Source organism: Aphis gossypii, chromosome X (genome assembly GCF_020184175.1).
Source record: "Aphis gossypii isolate Hap1 chromosome X, ASM2018417v2, whole genome shotgun sequence".
Taxonomy (NCBI): domain Eukaryota; kingdom Metazoa; phylum Arthropoda; class Insecta; order Hemiptera; family Aphididae; genus Aphis; species Aphis gossypii.
Window position 1 is genome coordinate 32631797 of NC_065533.1, and position 18791 is coordinate 32650587.

Here is an 18791-nt window from a genome sequence, read left to right on the forward strand (position 1 = left end):
AAACATGTTTTACAAAATTCATATAAAAGACAAACATAGACTCACACATAGTCCCATTGTTTTATAAGTATAACTGCAGAAGCCGTTATATAATAATATATAATTCGATAATAAATCCAAACAATGTCCATAAACAATATGTGTACAAGATTTATAATAGGTATGTGCCGTATACCTAACGTATTTGAATATAAATTAATAAACTCCAATAACATACAGCGTGATTCACCAAAAATACTGACCTCTTTTTGTCTTTAATAATGCAGGTATTCAAAATATGATTTTCAGAATTTTTAAACGTACCTACTTCAAGACTATATTTTCAAATTTTTGATATTTTTGTAGCTATTACTTAAGGAGTATTCTTGTAGAGATACAAACTTTTCAAATAACCCCCTCCCCTTTCTACTGAACATTTTTTAACAGTACATTTTTGTTCAAATGTCATCGTATAAAAATCAAAATGTAATCGAGTATAGTTTATGTGTTATTTAACTTTGTGTACTACAGATCTTTGATAAGGAGGTTTGAAAAATATGGAATAATGACTAAGTATAATAAATACTTTGATCCAATTCTATATACGTAATATATTATTACACAATCATTTTTAAGCACTATCATCCTTAAAATAAATATTTTAATAACTGAAAAAGTATTTACTTACATTTTTAACTGCTCACGTAAACTTAAAAAATATATACATCCATTAAAACTAATAATTAATATTAAAGTAAAAAATATAATTTCCATTTGTAAAACGGATCTTTGTATAGCCAAAAGATATTTATCATATGTAGTACAATAGATACTGAGTGCTTGAGAATACGATCTTCTGTTTTAAAATTCCAAAAATCAATATTTAAAGAAATTAATAAATTATTAAATAAAAAAAATATTAGTGAGCATGGTAGGTGAATCACTCTGTATATTATGCGATCATGATACACGCGCCCATGATATATTTGTTTATTTCAATCTTGTTTAATACTAAACTAGTAGGTATACACTAGGTATATACCTACTAGTAGGTGGTGACAATAAGAGTTGTACGTGATAAATATTGTAATTTCTGTTCTACCGCGTTTTCCACGTAAGAAAACGGTTACTAGAGACGAAACCAGAGGGGGGTTGTGTATGCCCCAAACCCCTTTAGTCATATTTTAGTATTCATATCAAGTAATATATTTTATTCGGTATTAATATGAACGCCTAAATTGTAATATTTAACGATAATATATACAGTACATATAATATTCACCAATCTTCTGCTTTAAGAATAAATGTATTCAAATCCTGAATTGTAAAATGTTTTAGAGTTACTGAAACACTATATTAAATACTTTTAAAAATAGATTTTTTGTACCATATAATTATTATGAATTCAAAATCATTAATATTTAATTTATATATAATCTATATTTTACATAAATAATAGTAGGTAATTATTCTTTGTTTTTTAATCTAGACTATTATATAAATGACGATTTTATAAGTTTAAAAATAAATTATATTTTATTTTTAACAAAATAATAAAAACTCTTTTAATTGTTTATTATTATATTATTAATGAGATAATTATTTTAGAAGTGTTGATGATATTTTACATAAATTTAAATTTAAAATATAGAGCATATTTCAGTTATTTAATTTAACTCTACTGAAGATAATTAAAGTTGATGATAATGAATTATAAAGATAATAAGGAAGCTGATTTTAAAATTAAAGCAATTAATATTTTATAGTTTGTAAAATTTATCTGAGCATAATATTTATCTATTAGACTAAATATTCAATAAAATCAATAGATTATCAATTTTTACTAAAAAAAAAAAATTTTCCTCGACTAAATAAAAGAATAAATCTGTTTTACGGTACTCCTTAAACGATCTTAAATATTGATACTAACACTCGGACATTATATATATGTATACATAAAATATATTCTTCAAAATAGAATCAGATTTAGAATAAAACAAATTCATTGATATTACTATTAAACCATATACAGCAAGATGATTCGATTACGGTCACGGTGAATCTCCCCGCGTAGAAGAATAAAAAAATCCGGAGTTTTCTATTTACGCACCGCACTGATGGACACGCCGACCGTTGAAATTATTTTATTATACATACAGACAGCGTTTTCACACCACTTGGTTTTTCTGTAATATTATGTAATATAATTATAACGATTCACTGTCGGTATCGTTTGCTAACATTTGTCTGTTTAATGGGCGGAGGTGAGCCGCTGTTATATAAAAACGAAACAAATAATCGATTTTGTTGAAAATTTGCACGCGTACCTAACCGACTATTCGTTCGACCCGGTAAATTTATCAACAATATGGGTAGTAGGTACCCGTCTATAGACGCAGCAGCAGCAGAAGTAGCAGCTATAAAGTCGGACAGTTTTTTTTCTTTTTTTTTTTTTATCGACTGTATATATTTAAATGAAACCGACGCGGTGACGTGAAAAAAAATGTATAATCGTTTTATTCTTTCTCGTCCGCCTTAATGCGTCGGTATTATTTTCCTGTCGCGTTTTTTTTTTTTTTTAATTCTAATTACATAACATTATTATAGCGCAGCGCGTCAAACCGAAAACCTTGTAAATAAAACGCCATCATTACATCGTAATAAAAACTATACGCACGCGGTACGGTACTATAGTTATTTACTATATGCGCTATACTTTTTGGTGTGTGCTCTATTTGCTTTCATACTGTGCATACGTACAATCTACATATAGGTACGCATTATAATAAATTATGAAAAACTATCGTTGTTTTTTTTTTTATTGTTATGCTCGCACGCTCGTCGGCTCGACGCGAAAATCTAAATCGGCGGAAATTCGGTTTGTACTGCTCTCGTCGTTCAATATTAGCTAAGGCATTACAACAGCGAGTCGTATTTAACCAATGCCCGAGACATGGAGACATGGTACTCGGGCGGACCAGAGTAAACAAAATATTATATTATTATAATTAATATTAAACCGAGGAAAACTATGACGACCGAACATCGTTTACCTATGTATATAGTATACGCCGTATTGGACGATATCGCATATTAAATATAAATATATATTATGTATGTGCGTATCGCGTTACCGCGGTATATAGATATGTTTCTAATACGGTCGTAGGGCTTTGTGAAACACAAACGACTGCGCTCGGAACAATATTTGTTTTAATTAAGTTAAGTTAGATTACAAAATATAATTTAAAGTTATGCACTGCTGGTTAACATTTGCTCTCTTGTTAGATTCTTCGTTTACAATGGTCCTAAATTAATCTAACTTTATCATTGCGTACACAGTGTCAAAATTCGTGAGATAAACTAGAAAGCCAAAAAAAAAAAATGAATATTAATAAGTGCATTTATACGTAGAATAGCTATGACGGTATGGTATACCTACCTATATAATAATTAAATTTATTTAAACTTTTTAATTAAATTTTTTTTTAATAATATTCACTTCTCTTACGTCGACAGAGCTCCGTCGTGTTTTGGTCATGAAGAAATATAATATAGATATATTTTAAATTCAGTGTGAATAATGATTATTATAATAACCTCAAATACGTATACTATCATTATGTCTATCGATTGATGCCATATAGCCGACCTAATACAATATTACGGGACATTTAATAAAAATGTTAACAAGAAAACAAATGTTTATTATATACATTTACATAATTATTTACGCAAAGTACATAAATTTATCAAGGACGTGCATCGATTTTGATTTTCCAGTTACTGGTGACAAAAAAGAAATTTATTTGTCCCCAAAGGTGAGATAGGTTTTAGGTCCTAGTTTGAACTTTATGCGCAAGCCGATAATGTTAACAATTTATTTATCGAATATTGTTTTCAGTGTTTGGAGTGGCTTAAAGAATCATAATTAGTCTACTCGAATAAAATGACGTATTGTTATGAAATAGAAATTCTTCGATAGTTTTTTTTAAAGTTGAACATCATACTATTTAAAACGTGTTTAGGCTTTTTATTGAAAATTCAGATTTCCTTGTTTTATTCCTAAGATATTGCAAGATGTATAATATAATAGTTATTAGTTACATACAGGTGAGTATAAACGAATATAAATAATTTCAACAATTCATATTTATTTATGTCGAGTTTTCTGAATTATCATTAAATAGTTTTTGGACATTATATTAATATATCAACTGAAAAAACTTAATAAATATTTGAATAGTTATAACTTATAATACGAGATGCGTCTGTGTGATAAATAATTGATTGGTAATAATAATATTATACTACCTACATTCGAAATCAATAAATATTTATTTTATTTTAATGACACACATTACTTCAAAATATTATTATATTATTGACTAAAATTTAAAAATAAGTGTTGTCCTCGGCGTTTTGATAATAACATATACATCAAAATGTAGGTTAAATTGTTGTGTTTTAGTCGATTGATTTAAATTCAAAAATGCATTGTTAATGATATAGGTACTATTGATTTGGTGATTTCGATACAGCTATATTCGTTTTCACGAATTCAAAACTAATAAAACATATAATAAAATGTAATATTGATAAAATATATAAAGTTTAAAGTTTTTACGGAACAAAGATAATGCACACGTTAACAAAAAAAAAAAAAAAACAAAAAACGTACTGATGGTACAATACAATTGATTCGCAAGAGTCGTGTTCGCAATATATTATATTATTATTATTATTATTATCGTGTTCGCCGGCGGAGTACAAAATAATATTATACACAGAAGCATTTTCCGTATTCCGAAATAAATAATGACCACAGTCCGTCCATTATGTCTCTTCCTAATGCATTCCTGGAATCCTATTATATTTGTGATATTTCCGTCGATCAGACGTATAAAATATTATGTTATATATTGGTGTAGTTCTGCCGAAGATTCGGTGCCGTAGCCGAACAGGTGTAATATAATTGTTGGCCGAGTGACAATTGATAAATTACGTGCTCGCAATAACAATAATTACTATTTTGACAATAATATAATACCTACTGTTAATTATTATTATAAAACTTTATCATAATATTGTAGTGTATTGTTATCAATATTATTGTCGTACTACCATTTGTAATGTTATACTTTACTCGAGAAAACTATTTGTTCCGTGCAATTCGTGTCAATGTATATCTACTGGAGCGCATATTTTCCTCGAGTCTACGATCTAAGATCGGCATAACGTGCTATTGAAAAATCTATTTAGTAATATAATAAACACTCATGCATTTAATGTTGTGCATACGCGTAAAATATGCACAACGTGGTATTATAATTAAGCTATCATAAATATCATATTATAAACAACATTCGTACTCAGGCTCGACGTTTCGTGTTAACCATTCTAAATAGATGTACACTGCAAGGAACATGACGCAATCAACGTTTTGCTGATCAAAGGACAATGACAGGCGACGTTACCGAAGAAAGGATTCACGACTATTCCAAGAATCATCTCCTCGGAGACACGTTCATTTTTTTTTTCATCCGTCGGAAAGACGGAGCGCGAAAAGTTTTCCGAACGGTGAACACCATACGAAATCGTAATAAAAACGAGTCATACACTCATGTGACAAAACAATGAAGCCGAGTCAGTGGCGTAATTTGGTCATTTTTATATATTGTGAAATAGTATGGTAAAAGTATGTTTGTACGTTTTTTTTATTTTTGTCATATTTTGACTCTGTTGATGAACGTCATCACTCATCATCGATAAAAAAATTAAAATAAATTCTGACCAGAAAATAACTTTTTCATTTCTACCCTCCTTTTTACATTTTTTAAAGGGATGTAACCCTTTAGGAATGAATTTCGGAAAATTCTTTCTTACAACTCTCTACACCATTAAACGAAACAACTGACTAAATGTGACCCATAGCTTCAGTGGTATACCATTAGATATTCGTTATTACAAATAGCAGCTTTTTGTAACCAATGATGAAAACCCTACGGCCTACGTAAACAAAAAAACAATCGTTTTTTATGAGCCTGCAACAAATCCCTGGGTGAGTTTCTCTTTTAAATTCGAATTTCACTAAATCTTTTCTTGGTACACCTATATATTATAAAACAAAACTACCGATGAAATTGCATATAGTCATAGGTTTACCAGTTCCGACTAAATGATGATGAATTAGTAAGTCAAGACATATCATTATACATACATATATTTATAATATATTTATTTATATAGTACTATTAAATAAAAGAACCTTCATAAATGTGGTGGTCAATCTTTAAAAAAAAAAAAACATGGTAGAAAGAGGGTACGACGCCGACTACCCCTAATTACACCACTACTCGGGATAACCGGATGTTTTAATTCCTTTTGTCTATAATAATCCATAATATGAATTTAATTACCAACAGAAATAAATAAATCTTATTATCCAATGTACAAAAACAAATGATAATAATTTAAAGACGAAAATATATTGTAATGTCATCATCGCAATAGAATATATACGTATCATACAAACCGATTTAAATAAAATATTATGATTTATTGATAAGTACGAACATATCGTTTTGTCATCCCCGCGCCGTCGAATAAACGCGATAACTTTCCGTCAGTTACGTATCAAAATCATATTATTCTATATTATTTACAATTTTTTGGTCGATCGTTGCTCCGTAAAATAATAATCGGTGGTCAACTAAATCTCAATTTTCAAAAGATGTATGCATTTTTTGCCACAAGTAATGTATCGCTCGACTAGATATTAATTTATAATATATATTATTATGAAAAAACCACGCAATGGTTGGTCGTCGGTGTCCATTGTCTATATTACTATAATAAAGTGCAATCGCTTTGGGATGGACCAGAAATATGATATCATCGAAGACCGATTGACAAGGCAGTACCTGGGGAGGTTAACCCCCCCCCCTCCCGAAATTTTGAAATGAATTTTATACTATATTAAATTACCTATAAAATATTATAATAAAATTAGAACACATTTTTTTAGCTTAAGACCCCCCCCTCCGAAATAATTTTCCAGTTACGGCCTTACCGATCGATAACATTATAATATAGGTGACTATATTAAAAATACGTAAGCATACAATAAAAAAAAAAAACAAGGAAACTATTCTCATCTAAAATAATATATATTTAAAATAAGATTTTAGATAAAAGTTTGGCACCTACCGTTTAAGAGAGTTTCAATTATTCTAATATTATTAAAAAAATTAACGAACTCGAAAAAAAATCAATTTTATATGATTTAGTGTAATGTCAATACTACTGTAGATCTAATTGACGGTCGATTTGAGTGGATTTATTTTTAAAAGTTGAATTATTCATTTCTATTAAGATGTATCTGAAGAGTACAAACGTGAAAAATCCTAATACCTATGATATTTTTTACGAACGAGAACGACAAATTATATAGAACTAAATTAAAGTGGAAAATATTTCAATTCTATAATATAGCCTATATCTGAAATATATCGATCATAAAAGTTCGTTAGAATGTAATTAATTCTTTTCATATTCAAAAACGACTTTTCCCTCGAACGGATATAACTTATATCCGTTCAAGGGAAAATCCGAACCATGGATATAACCATTTAAACATTTTCAACAAAATACATAATGAACAGTAAATTAATCAAACATTCTCACCCTCATCTTTCCCTATAATAATCAAACTTTGATATTCGAAATTGTTAGGTACACATAAACACCATATTATATTTTAATACTTCAATCTTTTTTAAAAATTTAAGGAGTTTCCTGTGGCATTATGTACCATTTTCTTTCATATAAATTGTTAATCAGAAATCTTTATTAAAACTATTGATGCATAAAATAAATATTTCTGAACTTACTATTAATCTATGATAATTTTACATATTTTCCAATTTTTAAGTATTATGTGTATATATTTTAATAATTTTATACTTTATTCAAGCATTTTAAAGAACATCATCCTTAGCAGTTAGACGTTAGAGTATACATTTTACAAACTCTAAAACGACTCATCCGAATTTTATTTGAAAATCTACTTAACAGTTATCTAAAAAAGTAAAAGAAGGTTAGTTATCGTTTGTACAAAAACAAGTACGAGTATGTATCTCCACAAAATACTCCTTCAATTGTATTAGGAATCTAAATAATTAAAAATATGTTACCATATTATAGTTTTATCGTGTACGCTGTTCACTTAAAAGTTCCAAGTATCAGAATTTGAATACAATATGTTGAATGTTAAAGTGGAACAATGAGGAGCAACATATTTGTACTCTGTATATTAATTGTATAAACGATAAAATACATTTTCATCAAGCCGTTGATTTTTGTACCGTTTATTGTTATACGCAATAAGGTACATTGCGACTTAAAAGCGTCGATACATGCCTTTTCACTATATAGTATATACCTATAGACGGAGTTATAGGTACCTATCGAACAGTTTCCTAACCAGCTGTCCTAATTGTTTTTCATCCGGCCGGAAATGCCGCAGAATGCAATACAAAAGCATTTCGCGTACCTATATTATATAGGTGTACCTACTGCGAAACGATACTATATAATAAATTGGCGACCATATAATATGGATTACGCGTGTAATAGAAGTGTTTCACGGTGCGCCTTACGATCGGTGCGGCGCCGAACTATAATAACAATAATATTATTGTGAGAAGATAATATATGTATTGACTTACTGACCACCATCCGCCTACCTATACCCGGGTTTAATATGCTATGTATAACGACCAAAATCATTTTACGTACCATACTAAACCATCGCTGTTAGAACATAATAATAATAATATCATGCCTGGCTTCACTGATTCAGATAATATTAAATGGAGTATTGTAATAATCGAGCGCGTCTACACAAAGTATAGGGTCTCGCGACGGAGCGTACTACAATATGATTTTTCGTTAATAATATTATATACCTACGAGCATTTTTTATTAAAGTCCGTTCTCTATTCGTGACGAATGTTTCGTTTGAATAATATTTGTACTATTATAAAATATAATTACCTATATATATTATAATATAAATTATTATTGACAATATGATTGTGGCGAGAACCGATGAGACGATGCGATATCCGCTTTCGCCGAAACTGAATAATAATATCCGACTGTGGTGCACACACGCACACAAATATTGTTGCTTATTCCTTTATTCGTAAATCGCATCGTCCGTCGTCGATTAAATCGCCATCGCGTGCAACGACGTGGTTGCAGCGGTTGTTTTTGGCGATAATGAATTTTAATTAACTCTCGTACGGTATATAGGTAGGTACACAATGCATAGCGCGTACAATGTATGTCATTATAACACATATCCACGTCGTATTCAGTTATTGTTTTATTTTTGATTAGTTCCTCGGACGTGGTTTCATTGATCTGTACGAACATAATGAGTAGGGTATGCGGCGTGTGTCGTATATAATATTCACAAATATAGCGGATTTCCTATATAAGTATGATACTGTCCGCGGACCGCGAATCGGAAAACTGTATACTATATACGCAAAACGAACCCACATGAAATCGATCTCGTCGAGATAGAGAAATGATAACATTAAACCATGTTCTGCAGGTACTTTACTTTTTTGAGGGGGATGGGAAGGTGTCATAGTCGTGGTCGTGGGGGATGTCAGGGTAAATATTATAATATACCGCCGAGTCAAGTACAGATGAGGGTTAGTTTTCACCGGAGGACGCACGGAGGAGGGGTTTTCAGGAGAGACGCTTACCTGTAGCTGTGGAAGTGGCGTGAGTTGTTGCTGGTGCTGGAGCTGCTGGTGCTGCTGGTGCTGTTGCTGCTGGAGCAACAAGTGTGCGAGATCGTGTTGCTGTTGCTGTTGCTGTTGTTGCTGGTGATGGTGGTGGTGCAACTGATTGAGTAGGGCCAAGGCGGCGGCCGCGGCCGTCGTGGCCGAGTGATGGCCGCCCATGTGATTCGGGTGCTGCGGCGGCGGTGACGGCTGCAGCGGTTGCGCCGGCAACGCGTTCAGATGATGCGGGTGGTGATGCGGGTGGTGCGGGTGATGCGGATGGTGCGGGTGTGGGTTAGGATGCATGTTGTGATGCGGATGCAGTCCGATGAACGCGATGGGCGCTGCGCCCTGCGTGGCCGGGGCCATCGCGGCCGGCGACATGGCGGCCAGCGCCAGCATGTTCTGCGACGGGGCCAGCTGCTGGGGCAGGCCCCAGGGCGGCACGGCCGCGGCGATCCAGTGCGGGTGGGCCACCTGGTGGTGCATGACGGGCGGCGGTGGTGGCTGTACGGTGGGCGGGGCGAACAGGCCGCTGACGGGCCACACGAGTTGCGGGGGCGGCGGTGCGGGGGACGGCAGCTGCGGTCGGTTCAGCACGGTGGCGGCTGCGACTGCGGCCGTGCACGACTGCTGGGCAGGCTGTCTGGCTGGCTGACGGCTCTTCCCGGCCACTGTTGGCACCGCGACCCGAACCCGGTCCGGTTAGCGCGGTGATTGGTGGTCGGGCGGTGCCCGTCGGTCGGTCGGTCGGTCGGTGCTGCAATCGCAGTCGGTCGAACGGTCACCAGTCTGAAACGACATAATATTATATAATATAGTTCGATACAATATATTTTAATCAAAGCTGATGATCGATAATATAATATTGCAATAACGATTTGAGTGTGTGTACAATAAATGAGAAGGAAAAAAATAACGAAAATACATAAATAATAAAAATATTATATTATCGCACTCCAAAGTATAATGTTTATATGTAAGTACGTAGGATTCGTTTTAGAAAGTGCTAAAAATTAATGTAACCCCGTAAGTGCCGACAGTAAATACTTTATACAGTAAATATCGTATCCGAGTCTAAAGTCACTATAAAACCTTGATCGACGATCATTCGAAAGACAGGATTTCAAATTTGAACTGAGTGCACTCGCCGAGGTGATCGGCGAAGACAATATAGTAATTGATATATTACTTTTCCATCGTGGTCAGAAAACAAGTCGAGTGAATGTAGCACGTTTAAAACCTTAACGTCGTGCACTTATAGTTGACACATATAACCGTATAACATGATTGCGATGTCAAACGATCGGCTAGCGGCGGGGCTTATTTTTTTTAAACATTTCAAAGAAAAACTGAAACCATCAGTGTATAATAAGCACTAAAAAAAAAAAAAAAACTATAAAAATCCGAATCAGAAGGGATACGAATATTTTTTTAATGCATATGGCGATACGAATATAAGATGATACAAAGGAGTTCCGCAAATCATAATATTGAACGTACTATAATACGACGTATAATATAAGTGAACATAATTGGTACAGAAATACTAAATATGTGGTACGTCATGAAATAAATTGCTAAAGACGGGTAATTACATGGATAAAGAAATAAGATAATATCAGGACGACTGGACTTGTATAAAGTTGCCAAGTCACGACAGGAAGAGCTTTTGTAATCTACGATAGTAATAAGTGTCAACGAAATTATTGTCGACGATGAAAATAATGTATCTTTTTTCCCCCTTTACTACTCATATAATTATTGAATTATTCTATAACCGTTTCGATTGGTAATATTATATGCGTTGAATAATATTTTTATTTGATTATAATATTATGTCGGTAATGTGTTTTTGTACTATAAATATCTGGTAGCGCGGAGAGAGGCCAAAAAATAAAAAATAAAATGCTTTCCGTCGACTTTTACAAGCAGACGTATATTCTTATGCCGTACATGCAATTTCAACGTGAAAGACACGTCACACGCGTATCACGTCCGATATATTTGGATAGATCGATTTGGTTGTAAAACGTATAATATTATTCCCGACGACATAACGTTTTCAATTCAATTTTAGAATAAATATAATAAAGTCTCCCTACGAGGGGGGTAACGCTCTCCGCGATTCAACCGGAGATGGCGGTACGTACAACACCATTACAATATTATTATTATACACTGCAAACACTCAAGTATTATGAAGAATTCGTATTATAATAGGGGAAGAATATGGTTAAAAAAAAAAGGAGAAAACACATTCATCTCATCGCTCAAAATCTAAAACGGCATTGTGACGACGACAGTATAGTATATTAAATTATCGTATGAATTATTATAAATAATTTAAGCGCATGTCAATATATTGCCGTTGTATTATCTACTCAGTTCGACGATACACACACATTGGAGTATAATATATTTTTATACCGAATATATTATATTAAGATGTTCGATAAAACGTATAGTGCTTGTGTAATCGCGTCGGTTGACCGGGAACCCGGTATAGGAAAAATTAGGAAATAAATCCTTTTCTCGTATATTACCACAAAACCCGCCCACTCGTATTATTATTATGTATTCGCATATGTTTGTCGGTTTGTAAAGCGAGGGAAAGTTCCTCTGGTCGACAGTCAAATATAGTATAATATCGCGTACGAGTACGGTCACGACGAATGTCTTTTGCAGTGATTGGCCACGGTATATTCTCGAGCAGTATTTTGTACTGGGTTGTCTCTCCACTATAAGCTTTTTGCTATTAAATGTTTTGAAAATATATGATTTCGGAAAACTATTAGTTGATCGATCGAACACGATTTCTAAATTTGTTTAGTTGATATTATATTTTGATTTACCCGAAACAAAAAAACAAAATATTACTTACACATAGTTCTCGTTTTCGCGTTTATTATTATAAAAATACCAGAGATATTAGAGCTGTTTTGAATTGGGATAAAACCGTTATCTGTGAAATGTTTAAAAAGTCACCAACGTCTTCAATTTTAGGTAAGCTAAGGGTGAGCAGGCAAATTGAGAAGTATCTCGTGAAGACATATAATACTATAGTATAATATAGCCTAAGGTAGTCGATGAGAATTGAATACTATGATAAGTCGTACTGCGAAACGCTCTCGCTATTTAGCTGTATGAGATTACTAACTCTATACAACGATAGTAATATTATAGATAAATATAGTTTAGGGTTTGTACTCATATTAAATTGTAATTTTATTCCCCTCCTAAGTCAGGGCCAGTAATAAAAAAAATATGTGTATCGATATAATATCATAGTTTAAGAATGCGATGCTGTAAAAAGATATTTGTAGGTTATCATCAATATATTATAATAATATTTTACAACTAATAGATTAGATTTTCGGTTTTATACGAGTTGTATTTTTTTTTATTTTATCAGATAAATAAAGAATAATTTTTTCATATTGTAGATGCATTATATTTTGTAATACAAATACACAACAACCAATACCTTCGATATTTATACCTACATCTAGAGATTCGCAGATTTCGGTAAATAATTGTTTGACGATGATACAAATTATAAATACATTCAACTAAATTTACAAAATGTGTTTATTTTAAATAGATAATTAATACGTTTAAGATTCTATTGATCTAATTATATTTCATCGGTTAAAAGTTATAAAATTTAATTTACAATCTTATTAAATCACACGCTTAAATTTCACATATTATAATATCAGAATTATTTCGCCCCACAAATAACTTCACGACCGTAAAATAACTATAATAATAATAATATAATATGAGTTGTAAGTCGTCTGTCTGAAAGCAGTGGCGTATCTCTGCAACGGTCCGCTGCAGCAGAGTGTAGGACGGACGGTATATAATATTATATGTAAACGCGTATTATAATAATATATTGTCGATTACAAGCGTCAGACGAGATTTTTTTCGCATATCATTGTACAATTTACATATTATTATATTATGTTTGGCAGACGTTTATTTATAAAATACGTGTAGGTACCTCAAATACATTATGAACACGCTTGTAATGTCATAGTTGTCATAGTCGTAAAACAATAATAATACATCGTCTGACACTATAAACGAAATTGTATGTAAAAAAAAAAAGAACTAAAAAACAGCATTCGTCCGTCATCACTGTACGAGTTTTGTGACTTATATATTGTGCGAATGATGCCGTACATCTTATGCGTGACACAAACGACGTGTTAAACACCGTGACAATGCTTGTCCGTCGCGTTCTGACTTCAAATCGCAACAGATAATAGTGACACGATAGTTTGGCCAGCAATTTTAAATCCCCAAAATGTGACTTGTAAGTAACCATGTAGTAACCATGTGGCTAACACAAAGAGGTACAGCCGGTACAGGGTTATTGATTGTCACCCCTGTAAATATGGGTGGTGAGCTATATTCGGTACTGGTAAACTTACCGTTAGACTAATCAATTGAAATACGAACAATTAATACACACCTTTAACATTGTGAATATTTTTATTAATTGAACAAAATTGTTCAAAACATTTTTTTTTTTTTTTTTTTTTATCTTTTTTAGTATATGATGTGAGAATATGCAGTAAAAAATAATGACACCTCCAAAGAAAATGAGTGCAATGCGCCCACTGTTCGCAGTTTTATAGCTCAGATAATGTGTTTAAACACAAAAGTGGTAATATTTTATTAAATCTCTGCTTAGAGTTCATACATACTGGATGAGCTGATATACAGTAAAGTTTAGAGGGTATACTATTATATTGGTTATACAATAAACATTAAACATCGATATAAATTATTGAATTGAGGTACGTTTTAGCACACGTCTTTGTATAAAACAACTGACTTACTTACTTAAGTAAACCGAACGACGAACTTCACTAATTCACTACACTTAACAATAGAGGGACCAACTGATTTCACTCCGAATCGTACACTTAAGCCGCTAAGTGTGTAGAAGCCGATTACAATAGTTGAGCATGCGCGTAAACTGTAGAAAACAAATGGAGGAGGAGGGAGATTTACGATATAACATTCATAAATATTTATTTTTTAACACACACCGGCATATCCTAACTAACCATAATCGTTGAGATAAAAATATTATCTAGCGAAAATCTCTATATTAACATAAAAAAAAAAAATAGGTATAGGTACTTCATGATTATACAATTTTCTAAATCACCAATTAACCAGAATTTTTTTTTTATAGTAACTCGCTTGGGGCTCAGTTTTGCGAAAATCATAACATTAAATATTAATTAATATTAATTAATATTAATAAATATTAAGTAATTTTTTTTTAGAACTTTGATAACGAGTTACAAGTAAAACATATGGTTTGGAGAATTATATTTCTATCGAACCGACCTGAACTTTGATCTTTGATGTCCCACTAAAGCTACTTTACTACCTATTCTACCTCTTCTTACACTTCGATATCCACCTCATCCTGCTCTTTTGACTGCCTCGTGGATGTTGATATTAGCTAACAACTATTGTCGGATCAACATTTATCGGTATATATTCAAGATTATAAAAACTTAGGTAATTTCCCGATTTTACGATTATTTAGTACATACATATTTTATAAAATAAAATTTTAATCATTCAAATTTGATTGAACAAGTAATATTTAAAGTTATTTCATAGTAAAAAAAAAAGAAGATCTATTTTTGTGGGAAACCTACGGTGTATCACTAACGATCAAACACCAACTGACAAAATGTCACAAGTGCAAAGAAAAGCTCAAAGAATTCAAAATACCAAACACCTTAGATGCAATACAAGGACTTAAACTTAATAATAATTAAATAAAAAATAGTTTAATTTATAATTTTAAAGTAAAAACTTTTTTATAACTAATGACTTAAAATATAGTTTAAGTTTATTTTAGATCAATTCAAATATATATATATATATTTAAACTTCAAAAATCATATTTAGTTTATAATGCTATCACATATATTAACAGAATCGGCAGTATACACGACATATTTATTCATCTATTATAAAATTACTATAGATATCAGTTATAAAGAGTTTATGAGTTTAGAAAGATACAATATAATATAATTTAAAATTTACAAAATGTAAAACAAATTAGGTAATATAACAAAAAAAAACATACAAATTCAAAAATAGCAATAAAACAAATATAATAATAATTAGAATACATTACACAATTTTTGTTTTGCACAACTGTAAATATATTTAGTACATTTTTAAAGCATTAAAGTTCAAGCTCTGACTATATTTATACATATATATGTATGTTTATTGTATATAGATATTATATAGATATTAAACACTGTTGCCGAGTATAGCTAAGTTGTAAAACTCGATGAAATATTTTAGAAATAGATACAACTTTGGCTGTCATCCTATCCATTAATGACCTATGTGTTATATATACTATAGAAGATGCACTCCATAAAATGGAAATAATTGATCACGTTTTGCCAATTACTGAACTAGATAAAAACGGGGTTGTGCAGGTATATATTCACTGAAGTGGAAGTACTGCAAAAGTCACTAGGTAACAATAATAAAGAAAATCTCCTAATAACTTTATATATAAGATTATATAAGAACATTTTAGAACATTTATGTCTATATACATTCACATCCTAATATGAAAAAGTTTAATTAAAAACTAAGATGTTGTATATTATAGACAGAGTGATTTACCAAGCATACTCAGTACCTACTCATACAACTCTATACATTTTCTTTTAATTATGAATTTATTCTAATTTTTAATTTTTTGAATATTCAAATATATTTTAGAACCATGTTTTCCAATTTTTGATTTTTGTCTTATTCAAAAATGTATGATATTATAGTAAACTTATCAAATTAAATTTTTTTTATTATATGTTCATTGACATATGATAATTATTTCACAATTTTAAAACGTTTATGTATATAAGTTAAAATTTGAACGGTTCTTTAAGAGTTATTAAAGTTTAAGTACTAAGGATAACATTCCATACGATAAGTTGTGATTTAGTAGCATATGACAACAATGAAGATTTTAAATTTAGTAATTAATTTATTACAATTTTATAATTTATAAGAATTGTTTGAGTATTATGATAATAACAACTAAATTTAATAGTACAAATTTTATACGACAAAAATACTTAACTGCATTTAATTTGTATGTATTATTTTATTTATCAATTATGACGATTGTGTAAAACTATTTATGAAAAATCGAATTGTTTGACATCTGAATATTGTTAGCTATGTGAACTTATTTTTAATTAATAATAAATGGAACTTGTGAACATAATAGTCATATTCAAATAATTACCGCGATAACATATTTTGCGCTTGAACTATTTTCAGAGAACAATCGACGAATATTCATTTGAAAACATGTTTTTAAAGACGTATACTTGAAAATTCTAAAAATCATATCTTGCGTAAATGTATTATTAAAGGATAAAAGCTGGTTAATCACCCAGTTTTGTCGTTACTCGTTAGTTAGCAGTTCACAAGCACTATCAAACAATATCTCGCTCAATACTAATATTATACAAAAAATTCATATAAATACTTTAACAATAGAATTGAAAAAGAAAAGTTTATTATTTAAAAATATAGTATTTATGTCACCCTGGAAAATTCCAAAATCCATGATTTCAACGGACGCATAAAAATTATTTTAATAAAATATGATAAAACGGTGGCGATAATGCTCACTGCAAATTGTCCAACGATTCTCGTTATTTCCAACTATATCCGACCATAAAGCTAAAATTTAAACAAACCTATTATAGAACTACACCGGGACAACACGTTTACGCCAATCGATTACGATTTTTCGAAAACCGTTACTAAATAATGTAATATCATAATAATATCAGAATATACGCAAATACTCAATAATCGCTTGTACAGCAATATAATTACAAAATATGAAAAAAAATAATCGAAAAAAATGTACATAGTGTAATACTAATGCCCGAGTATTAGAATAATCCGCGACAATGCAGCTCGGTCGTTCTATTTACAATATTATATCATAAAATATACATACCGGATTATCAAGATAATATTATATTATATGCAATGCACTATAATACAAGCATAACTGCATAAGTAGAATAATGTCGGGGTATACGATAACCCATTACACGTGTGCTTGTACAAGGTGATCTATTTGAGCGTCGACACACATATTTTTTCGAAAATACTGAATTTTTTTGAAGGGGAAAATATGTATGAAAAATTTCATTTTATATTTCGTTGCCAAAAACAATTAATTTATTTATTTTATGGAATAACGTCCTTTTTTAAAATTTCTCGTTCCAAAGCAGAATAATTATCAGAGTATTTCGAATTTTAATAAGTCATAGTGAAAATCGGATGTTCGAATGAGTAGCTTGTTTAAAAGTAATAACGACAAGGAATTACAAATTTTAGAACTTTCAAAAATGAAGAGTGTGAACGCTTGAATTGTTCATACTGTATACTACTATTATATTATGATGTGTAACATATTATACCATATATATTCAGTGTATATTGTCTAATAATAATATGATATTGTGATTATCGCGCGTACCTAATAGTTTTGCGTCGGAAAACACCAGACCGTTGGTGTTTTTTTTTCACATTTTTACCTCACCGACCCCAAACGCGTAATCAGAGAACTTGATTTATCGCCGTTTACCTGACTCGGATGTACATGTACATTTTATTATAATATAACACACACGCACAAGCAAACCTATATTATTAACGTCTATACCACAGCCGTGTGTTTAATGACGCGTGCTCGAACATAATAATATATTATAATATATATAATACTCTACACGATATTGTGTTATTATTATTATAATTATTCATGGGAAAAAGGGGGAGGGGGTGCCAGGGGGTTTTAGCGCCCCAATATGTTAGAATGGGTTTACCGAAATTTTTAAATTTATCACAAAATGTTAATATTGTGTCTTCGTATTGTTGAAGTACGTCCTTTTAGCATTCATGTATTGA

General features: G+C 31.1%; 1 protein-coding gene across 5 annotated transcripts in view; it reads right to left on the reverse strand.

Moving 5' to 3' along the window:
* Window positions 1-18791, reverse strand: part of LOC114125499 (pseudouridylate synthase RPUSD2-like) — a 394976-nt gene that overhangs the window by 306895 nt on the left and 69290 nt on the right. For 3 of the 5 annotated variants that reach the window (XM_050205679.1, XM_050205681.1, XM_050205680.1), the window contains one exon: window positions 9756-10574. In XM_050205679.1, the coding sequence (XP_050061636.1) occupies window positions 9756-10271 (516 nt within the window). In that variant the 5' untranslated portion in view covers window positions 10272-10574. The remainder of the gene's footprint in view (window positions 1-9755; window positions 10575-18791) is intronic. The other 2 variants (XM_050205682.1, XM_050205683.1) reach the window with 1 other exon arrangement.